Below are 11117 nucleotides of genomic sequence, written 5' to 3' on the forward strand. Positions count from 1 at the left end.
CCTCCTCAGTTGTTGGATGCCAACACTGGGCTATGCAAACTGAGGTCTGCACCCTGCTTTGCTCATGGAACCCACAACCACACACCCACAAAGGGCAAAGCAAGCAGCATGTAGACGAACACATAAGCACCCAAGACTACGGGTCTAACAAGCAGGGCTACTTCCTTATGTAATCTGGCACGAATGCATACAAACCAACAATGCGTATACTGCATGCCCAGAGAACGCTGCTGGTTCAATGCTGATTATTATGTATATGACAAATGGTTCTATCTGCTTTTGATCAAGATCGACGCGCCGGATGAACGGCATTGGCGCAACGAGACAAGGCTGCATGTTGACAACCCCAGAGGCAAGGTGAAATGGGAAGAGACTGACACTCACATTGACATATTTGATGACAACATTGATGACAGGAAAAATGTGAGCCATTGCATACATCATTTGTGGGAGCTCAACGATTTTTCCAGCTCCACTGGATGGACCAAGCGACAAGCCATGAAAAGGCACTTCACTGTCAAGGATAAGACCGTCAGAGTCGTCGTTCGCACCAACTGGATCAACACTTACCAATACGAAGTCTCCATATCGCTACTTCACAGTGTTGCCCCTCTTGTGGAGTATAAGGGCAATTGTGCTGATCTACAATGTGCCATCTATCTTTTCACTGCCTGGGCGTGGTTCTCTAAGGAACCAGGTTGTGGTGTGATTGATGCAACAAAAGGCGGGGTTTCCAGAGGAAGTGACGGGAGCAAAGCGAACCCCGAACCCCGACGGCCTCTAAAACACCGGGGACCAAATGGCGCGCCTCGAGCCTGTCATGGTAAAGCAAACAGGGGGCACCACCTAGCTTCAGCGGCTAGGACGCAAACAATACACCACCATAAAAAAGTTTTCATCCAAGACAGATGGATGCTTGGGAGTAATGATGAAAAGGAAAGGGAATGAGATCAAGTGAGAGAGAGAGAGAGAGAGAGAGAGAGAGAGAGAGAGAGAGAGTGAGGGTGGGGGTATAGAGGCTTAGTACTTAGGCATCACAAAAGGATGGCGAATCCGCACACCCTTCACACATACACAAGCTCACTCCAAAACACAAGACTAGGTGGCGATTCCGCACACCTCACATGGGCAAAACATTGCAAGAAAACATACTCACAAAACCTCAAGCTTTATTTAGAGAATTAGGCGATGAAATGGGGAGCATAGGGTAGGGGAATGAGAAGGGAGAGAGTGGTAGAGCACATGGCTGATAGGTGGGAGTTGAAGGTGAAGACTCGCACGAGGATTATGGCCATCATCCTTCATTGCCCTTCATCTTCCATAGCCAAGGGTGTAGAGGTCATGCTCAAGACAAGCATGGTGATTGCGGTGATGGTGATGGTGTGGGTGTGTGTGTGTGTGTGTGTGTGTGTGCACTAGGCACACACAGTGCATAGTGTGTTCTTTGGTGATGTTGTGTGTTTTTGTGTGATGGTGACCCATCTTTATATAGGGGAGGAGGGGGGGGGAGAAATTCTAGAATTTAGAAATGAAGAAATCATTATCTACATAGGCCATGTGAGTGTGGGCCCCACTTGTCTGGCTGTGTGTATATGTGCCAGAACAGCAGTCTCATGAGAGAGAGACTAAGAGAGAGAGATGGGTTGATGAAAAAAAGTGAGAGGTGACATGGAGAATAAAGTAATTACAAGATGGGAGAGAGAGGAGTGTGTTCAGAGGTGAATCTGTGTGCATATGTGTGTGAACACAAGAAAAATCAGGTAACCACCGGGTGGGGATGGGTCTGTGGGCACCTTTTCTAGTGAAACTGAGTGTGTGTGAGTGTGGGGGAGGTTATTTAGCTACAAGACAAGAGACATGGCGCCCTTTAGAGAGAGGGGGGGGTATTTGGGTCATGGGATATGATAGGAGAGAGAAAGGGAGGGTGGGGTATACTATTTTGGAAGATAGGATAAGTTGCATGTGAGTTAGGGTGCATTATTGGTGAGTTAGAATGCATTATTGGTGAGAGGTGGGGTAGCTTGAGGGGAAAGAGAAAGGAGAAAGGACAAGGGGAAGAGAGAGGGGGTTGACCTTTTGAGTGGAGGAGAGGAAAAGGGACACATGGCGGGGCAACAGTGAAGAAAAAGGAGGCAAGGTGGGGATGGGCTGCCCCGCAGGCATGAGGTGGCCTATTTTACCTTTCTCATATATTTACATAATCATACTTCATTTTTTTCTTACTTTTTCCAATGTCTTTTATCACTCCCTCCCTAAGAGGGGGTTTTCATGGGGTGGGGACGAGAGAAGAGGGGTATGGGAGCTTGGCTTGTGAAAAGCCCCCATCATTAGCCCTCCCCTTTTGGCTAGAGGCATTCATGTCTCTAGCTCATCTGTTTGATCATTATCGTCGGAGGTGGCGGCTGATGGTGTGTCCTCATCTGGAATGTCAATAGGTGGAGCCTGGTCAAATCGAAGAAAATAAGGTTTAAGTCGCCAACCATTTACCCTGGTTTTATGAAGTTTTCCATCAGCCTCCATAAGCTGGTAGCTTCCATTGGCATACTTTTTCCTGACGATGAAAGGACCTTCCCATCGGAGTAGGAGTTTCTTATCCTTGCGCGTGTCGAAGCGATTGTCGTAGGGGAGCACCAACATTCCTTTCTTCAATTCTTTTTTCCGGAGATGCTCGTTAAAGCTAAGCCGTCTATGCTCTGCTTGTGCTGCATAATAATTTATTGCTTCTTCTCTGTCCAGCTGCAGTCTTTCCAAGTTGATGATGTGATCTCTCAAATGCATGTTGGGCTGTTGAAGCTGGCTTGCCATTACTCTGAGACTTTGTAGTTGCACTTCAATGGGTAAGATTGCTTCCTTACCAAATACTAGATGATACGGTGTGAATCCCAAGGATGTACGAAATGAAGTTCTGTAGGCCCATAAAGCTGGTAGTAGATACTTATCCCAGTCTCCAAGATGATTGTTTACCTGCTTGGTAATAATTTTAGAAACCATTCCATTTACCTTTTCCACTAGGCCATTACATTGAGGGTAATATGGTGAAGAGTGCCTCCTTGTAATGCCCAGTTTCTGCATTAATTCTCCTACCAAGTCTGCTCTGAAACCTGGCCCTCTATCAGAGATGATCTCTAAAGGTGTGCCAAACCTACAGCATATGTGCTCGTAGATAAATTTAGCTACCTCTACCGCTGTGATTCTAGTGGTGGCTGTAGCCTCTGCCCATCTACTCATGTAGTCGACCCCCATGATAATGTAGAATTTTCCTGAGTTGGCCCTAGGTAATGGCCCAATGGCATCGATACCCCATTTTTCAAATGGGCCATATGAGAGAATAGGTGTCTGTGGTTCAGGCATAAGTGACCTAGTGCCGGCCTTTTGACACAACTTACATGTTTTGCACCAGTGGTGTACATCACGGTTGAGGCTAGGCCATATGAAGCATGCCTGCAAGATTTTCCTACTTGTTATGTCTAGGGCAAAGTGACCACCACAAACCCCGTCGTGACAGCTAGCAATTACTCCCGTGATTTCCTGAGAGAGAGGGACCTTCCTGAGTATTTGGTCCTTACCCTTACAATACAAACTGTCATTGATGAGTCGATACCTTGTGGCCTTCCGCGTCAGCCATTGCTTCTGTCCCTTTGTTAAATCTGATGGGCATTCCCCTGTTTCCAAAAAATGCATGATATCAGGCAAGGCATCACTTCCTTGAAATAGAGGGAGCTTTAGTTTTATTGCTCCAACCACCACTTCCTGTAGTCTTTCACTTGCTAGGGCATCTGCTTCTTGGTTTTGAGCCCTTGGGATATGGTGTATTTGAACTTCTTCAAACTTACCCAACAAGGTTTTTACACCACTTAAGTGAGTCCTTAAACTAGGATTCTTGCATGTCCATGCTCCATTTACTTGCCTTACCAGAAGTAGAGCATCCCCAAATACATTAAGACGTTGTACACCTTGCGAGACGCACCATTGTAGACCCTTGGTTAGTGCTGCATACTCAGATTCATTGTTAGAATGTGAATCTAACAATTGGCCCAACGAAAATACCTTTGTCCCTTTGTCATCAAAGACCACTATGCCTACAGCTGCTTTGTCGGACGCTCGCTTGTAGGCTCCATCAAAGTAGAGAGAGTATGCTCCTTCTACCATCGGTGGTACTGGAGGTAATCGGACTTCTCCTTCCTTAGATTGCTTCTCCTTCCTTTCAAAGACTTGGTAGGTCATGAGTCCCCCCAAACTTGCCCTTGTCGTGCTTTCTACCTATACCGTGTAGTCAAACTCTTGCAGACGAACTAGCCATTTAGTAATTCTAGCAGACACATCCATGTGTTGTACAACATAGGGAAATATTTCATCCGTGGTTAGAATCACAAATTACTTAGGCAGCAAATATGACCTAAACTTTGTAGTTGCAAATCTAAGAGCTAGGACTAAGTGTTCCACATGGGTGAAACCTTTCTCTCCTGCTGTCATCATTCGACTAGAGAAGTAGATTGGCCTCATGAAAGATGTCGTCGTATCCTTTTGGAGTAGCACAGCCCCCAATGAGTCATCACCAACACTTGAGGTGACATAGAATTTTTCATCCCACTTAGGTGGTGAGATAGTTGGCAGAGTGGCTAAGACCTCCTTTACCTTGTTGTAGTGATGTTCGCTTTCCTCGTCCCAAGTGAAAGTTGATCTTTGAGTGAGTTGTTGCAGTGGTAGAACAAGTTGTGATAGTAGATGTATGAATCTACTTAAGTACCTCACCTTCTGTAGAAAAGAGACTAGTTGACGTGCGGTCGTTGGTGAAGGTAGGGCTATGAGTGCGGACACCTTACTTGGGTCGGCGTTGATACCTTTTGCTGAAATTTCATGGCCTAGTAGAATGACTTTACTCTCCCCAATGTGGCATTTATCCACATTTAATTGCCCACCTAGGTTCTGCAACCTGGCCAAACCTTCAGTTACCTTTTCTAAATGTGAAATACGGGAGCTATATATACAAAAATCATCAATGAACACTCTTATGGATGTTCCAAAGAACGGTTGAAAAACATATGTGACATATCTTTGGAATGTGGCAGGTGCATTTGTGAGACCAAATGGCATAACCCTGTATGCAAAACAACCCCATGGCGTGATAAAAGTGGTTTTTAGCTGATCTTCCAAGGCTATGCGTATTTGAAAGTATCCAGAATAACCATCACAGACGGTATAGCATTCAAAACCCGCTACTTCATTCAGAATTTCATCCAAGAAAGGGAGAGGAAAGTGGTCTCTCTTTGTAGCTGCATTTAGTGGTTTGTAGTCAACACAGACCCTCCACTTACCATTCTTTTTAGGCGTCACCACTACGGGTGACACCCATTCTGAGTTTTCTACAGGATAGATGAATCCCGCCTCTAGCAGTTTCCTTACCTCGGCCAAGAGTGCCTTTTCTTGTATGACCCCCAATCGTCGTAGCTTTTGCACAACTGGTTTTACCCCTTCCTTCAGCTTAATATGATGTTTCACCACTGTAATGCCTGTGATTCTTTCATAGTTGTCAATGAACAGGTTAGGAAATCCCATCAACATTTGCAAAAAACTATCTTTCTCCTCAAGTGTTAATTCCGTTGACAACATACCCTTCAACCTACTTCCTCCTAGACCAGGTGATTTTCTCTCCTCTTCATTGGGTTTCCCTTTTGGTGATGGATCACCAGTTGTGCTTACCCTTTGTGGACCCTTCATAATGATACCCATCACATCAATGGAACTATCACTTTCGTCGGTGGATGTGGTCTCCTCCTCAGAACTGGAAGATTCACTAGTGGTTTCATCTGCCGATGTTTCCAGATTCATTTGCTTCTGCTTGCCAATCCTCATGTTGTAGTAGATTGTCTTCCCTTTCTTACCGGTCATGCGTAGAAGGCTGGTACCCCAGTCCTGTTTTGCCTTCATGGCCATCAACCATGGCCTTCCCAAAATTAGTGGATAGCCCTCCCCCTTAGTAGGCATTACAAAAACATCTACCTCTACCTCAGTGTTGAAAGCTTTGATTTTCACGGCACTTACCACACCCACACACTTTACTTTTGCGTTGTTTGCCATCTTTGCCTTGCATGGAGAAGGCCTGTCAACCTCGAGCCCTAATCGAAGCATCATAGCTTCGTTCATTACATAGATTTGTGCACCTCCATCAATGTAGGTGTTTCCAACCCTCTTTCCTTTTATGTTTACGTCGACAATTGGAAGGATGTCATCCATGTTGCATCCCAAAATTGCTCCAGCTACCTTTGTTTTGGAGCGTCTTGTACTTACCATTTTAGACCATTGTCGCCTTACTTTTGGAGCTGTGGCCATGTAATCTTCGGTCCTTGCTCTGCCACATCCAATGTTAGATCATAGGGCTTAGAACTTTCCCCTAGCTGGAAGTCGGTGATGCCCAATTTTCGTCGTGGCCTGGATGGCCTCTTGCTAGTTTCTCCTCTCATGCTTCTCTCATCATCTGATTGTGTAGCTTTCTCCCTCCTAGCTCTTTTCACAGTCATGGCTTCAAGTGGTTCTAAAAAGGTTACCTTCTCCTTACCCTTGTCCCTCTCCTTTGCTCTGGGTGGATCCACTACTATGGCTTTTCCTTTCTCTTCTAGCCTTATGATGTTTACAGGGCGATCAGGTGGTGGGGCTGGTGGAAGAGGTGGGATGGATGCTTGTAGGGGTGTCTGGGGTGGACGTAGAATTTGTGTTGGTGGGGGTGGTGCTCGGGGTGGGGGTGTTCTTTCTCTAGGGGGTGACAATTGGTTCCTCCTACCTCCTCTATTATAGTTTTGTCGTGGTTTGGGACAGTAGTACATACCGTGACCGTCTTCTTCGCAGTTGTAGCAATGATACTCCCTGTTTTGTCGTCGTGCTCTTCCAGGGTCTTGATCTCTTTCTTGACTCCTCCCTTGTTGTATTAAGTGGACAGACAAATTCTGCAGTTGGTCAGTAATATGGGCCAACATATCTTGTTGGTCATCTCTTACCCCAAGAGCCAGTGGTGGTGGTGGAATGGTGGTTGTCGTAGTTGCTGGTCGACGTGATGTTCCTGATTCTATTGACTCGGTTTCTTTGGCTTTCATTCGCAGCTTCTTGTCTTTAAGGCGAGCAATCTCAACGGCTAACTCGTACGTAGCCGGGAATCTACCTTTCACCTTCTCCTTGAGAAGCGGCCATAAGCCATGCGTGAACCGATCTTTTTTTAGAAAATCGGGTGCAGCTTCCCCCCTAGCCAGTGACTCAACCCACCGTTCCCACAAATCCACAAATTTGGACTCATAGGTGGAATATTCTAAAAGACCCTCCTGCTTCAAGTCTCTCAACTTGTCCCACAACTTTTCTGAAGTGGTACCTCCCCCAAAGAGCCTCTTAAAAGCGGTTTTTAAGGGTTCCCAGTCATCCTTGGTTGCTTGTGGAAGTGCATTGTACCATGATCTAGCTTCTAGCTTCATGAGATGCTTAAAGATTCTAACCCGGGATTCATCCGTATCTTTGTTGCTCACTACACATGCTACTTCAAAGTCATCTAGGAAGTCTGTTACCAAATCCTCTCCCTTCTTTCCTTTAAATGTTGGAAATGCTACACTTGCCATGATTACTGAGAGAGAGCTAGAAAGACACACTGCTTAACTTGCAAAAGTTTTTTTCTTCTTTACAAGGAGGCGTGTATACCCTCTTATACTAGGACATAGATTAAAACTTCAAACGGTACATTGCCTTGTACCAAAGGTAAGACAAATGGTTGATCTGATGCCAGAACCTCCAAAAACCGCTCCCCACCCGGCATGGTGTCAATGACGTGCTGGTAGTGAGCCTTCAAATCCAGTATTACCTTGATTGAGCGTACACGTGTTGGTATGTGTGATCTGTCTTGAGGTAGGTTGTACTGATTCATGTGAAGCTTAGAGGTGCTTAGTCACTGTCCAAGCTTGTGGGAGAGGGTGGTGTTCTTTCCTGAAACAAACTCAGTAGATCCCTAGTTTCTCTAGTGAGAGTGTGAGCCAATGCTTCCGTTATCTGTGCTGCAGCATCAGGTGCGACTTGAAAACTGACTGTGATAATTACCTCGATGACTTGAGTTACCCGATTCTCAAAGTAGAATAGTGTTGATTCTCTATTGTGTAGAGCTCCTTCCATTTTGTTGTTGTGGGTTGGTTGTAGGTTGCGGACATGGTTTCGACCTTCTCCTTCTTCTTCTTGGCACTTGGCCTATGTATATCCACTGGGTTTGGCGTGTTGGTTGACTCTCCCACTGCAAATCGATTACCGTTACGCCTGGCACTCAAGCTTCGATGGAGATGCGGAGTTCATCTAGTTGTGCTTGGAGCTCTTCTTCTTCTGTCGTCCAATTAGCAAATCTTGCTATCCATTCATCCATTCACAATAGTTTAAGGGTTTCAGTCTTGTAAACTGAAGGGTTTCATGAAAAGATCCTCAGTGGGGGCACCAAATGACGGGAGCAAAGCGAACCCCGAACCCCGACGGCCTCTAAAACATCGGGGACCGAATGGCGCGCCTCGAGCCTGTCATGGTAAAGCAAACAGGGGGCACCACCTAGCTTCAGCGGCTAGGACGCAAACAATGCACCACCATAACAAAGTTTTCATCCAAGAGAGATGGATGCTTGGGAGTAATGATGAAAAGGAAAGGGAATGAGATCAAGTGAGAGAGAGAGAGAGAGAGAGAGAGAGAGAGAGAGAGAGAGAGAGGGAGGGGGTATAGCGACTTAGTACTTAGGCATCACAAAAGGATGGCGAATCCGCACACCCTTCACACATACACAAGCTCACTCCAAAACACAAGACTAGGTGGCGATTCCGCACACCTCACATGGGCAAAACATTGCAAGAAAACATACTCACAAAACCTCAAGCTTTATTTAGAGAATTAGACGATGAAATGGGGAGCATAGGGTAGGGGAATGAGAAGGGAGAGAGTGGTAGAGCACATGGATGATAGGTGGGAGTTGATGGCGAAGACTCGCACGAGGATTATGGCCATCATCCTTCATTTAGTTGCCCTTCATCTTCCATAGCCAAGGGTGTAGAGGTCATGCTCAAGACAAGCATGGTGATTGCGGTGATGGTGATGGTGTGGGTGTGTGTGTGTGTGTGTGTGTGTGTGTGTGTGTGTGTGTGTGTGTGTGTGTGTGTGCACTAGGCACACACAGTGCATAGTGTGTTCTTTGGTGATGTTGTGTGTTTTTGTGTGATGGTGACCCCTCTTTATATAGGGGAAGAGGGGGGGGGGAGAAATTCTAGAATTTAGAAATGAAGAAATCATTATCTACATAGGCCATGTGACTGTGGGCCCCACTTGTCTGGCTGTGTGTATATGTGCCATAACAGCAGTCTCATGAGAGAGAGACTAAGAGAGAGAGATGGGTTGATGAAAAAAAGTGAGAGGTGACATGGAGAATAAAGTAATTACAAGATGGGAGAGAGAGGAGTGTGTTCAGAGGTGAATCTGTGTGTGAACACAAGAAAAATCAGGTAACCACCGGGTGGGGATGGGTCTGTGGGCACCTTTTCTAGTGAAACTGAGTGTGTGTGAGTGTGGGGGAGGTTATTTAGCTACAAGACAAGAGACATGGCGTCCTTTAGAGAGAGAGGGGGGTATTTGGGTCATGGGATATGATAGGAGAGAGAAAGGGGGGGTGGGGTATACTATTTTGGAAGATAGGATAAGTTGCATGTGAGTTAGGGTGCATTATTGGTGAGTTAGAATGCATTATTGGTGAGAGGTGGGGTAGCTTGAGGGGAGAGAGAAAGGAGAAAGGACAAGGGGAAGAGAGAGGGGGTTGACCTTTTGAGTGGAGGAGAGGAAAAGGGACACATGGCGGGGCAACAGTGAAGAAAAAGGAGGCAAGGTGGGGATGGGCTGCCCCGCAGGCATGAGGTGGCCTATTTTACCTTTCTCATATATTTACATAATCATACTTTATTTTTTTCTTACTTTTTCCAATGTCTTTTATCACTCCCTCCCTAAGAGGGGGTTTTCATGGGGTGGGGACGAGAGAAGAGGGGTATGGGAGCTTGGCTTGTGAAAAGCCCCCATCAGAAGTAAGTTCATTTATCCATCTCAGCTTGCTCACTTGCATAAAGCCCTAAGTACTCGTGAGTATGAATTGAGTGTTTGTCAGCATGAAGATCATGGCTTCTACGTAGCATAAACATCAATCATCACATTGAGCTGCATATGAGAATTTGTGTGTGTGTGTGTGTGTGTGTGTGTGAGAGAGAGAGAGAGAGAGCTCCTTGATCGCGACCTGCACATGCTGCGATCTCTGTAGCATTCGTTCCTTCATAACCTGCAACTTACCCCCCCTCACCCAGTGGTGCTCTCTCTTCATATGATACGGCAGCCTCCTCCTCATGCAATTGGAGACCATTGACAATGCTCTTGAGCGATTGTTGCAAGGCTTTTTTTTTCCACGTTTTAAAAAAAAAAATTTAGTCTTGCCATTTTATTTTGTATGCAGACATTGGATTCGATTCACATGGATTATCTCAGTTTGGCATTTTGGCCTTTTGAAGCCGCGTAATATAGCATTTCATTTCATTTTCGCTCTATCTCTCTTCCCCCTCTGAGAATGACTACCTACCGCAGTAGACATCGACAAAGCTATGTAGTGACCGTTGCAATACTTTCTCAGACGATGCCCAATGTACAGCATCCTCAGGCATTGACACCGACGCTGATGACGATTTTTTCAATCTTTTGTTGTACTACATTTTATTTTGTACCTAGACATTGTATTGGATCCATAAGGATTATATCAATTTGGTCTCATAAGCTTTTTGCAGACAGTTAATACATTAAGGAAGTCATGCTGTCCTTCGTAAGTATATGTGCTTGTATTTTTTATCATCAACTACGGTGTTCTGTTGTTGCATATTCTAGATGTGGTAGCATAAACAAATTTAAAATAATACTAATCATAATAATAAAATCATCACCTTACGTAGGTTCCAGGACTATCATTGGCCAATTCAAAAATTGATGACCACATTAAAATTAGAGATGATAATCACGATCCCATACCTTGGTTGATGAAGTCTAGATATTCATCGACTGCAAGGTATCCACGGGGCTGCGCAATCTGGAACGAT

General features: G+C 45.4%; 1 protein-coding gene across 1 annotated transcript; it reads left to right on the top strand.

Annotated features, from left to right (window-relative positions):
- Positions 1-213: 213 nt before the first annotated feature.
- On the top strand, positions 214-10177 carry LOC147421119 (uncharacterized). The gene is made up of 2 exons (XM_086504607.1): positions 214-742; positions 10056-10177. Exons 1-2 carry the CDS (start codon positions 214-216, stop codon positions 10175-10177), a joined length of 651 nt encoding a protein of 216 aa, XP_086360733.1.
- Positions 10178-11117: the final 940 nt, after the last annotated feature.

This window comes from Adiantum capillus-veneris, chromosome 28 (genome assembly GCF_014529385.1).
Source record: "Adiantum capillus-veneris isolate H3 chromosome 28, ASM1452938v2, whole genome shotgun sequence".
NCBI lineage: Eukaryota > Viridiplantae > Streptophyta > Polypodiopsida > Polypodiales > Pteridaceae > Adiantum > Adiantum capillus-veneris.

Excerpts from the sequence above, each read along its gene's own strand:
- LOC147421119 (XM_086504607.1), top strand. The coding sequence starts at position 214 with ATGCCCAGAGAACGCTGCTGGTTCAATGCTGATTATTATGTATATGAC. Across the intron at positions 743-10,055 it reads AGGCGGGGTTTCCAGAGGAA|CCCCCATCAGAAGTAAGTTC; the intron begins GTGACGGGAGCA and ends GCTTGTGAAAAG.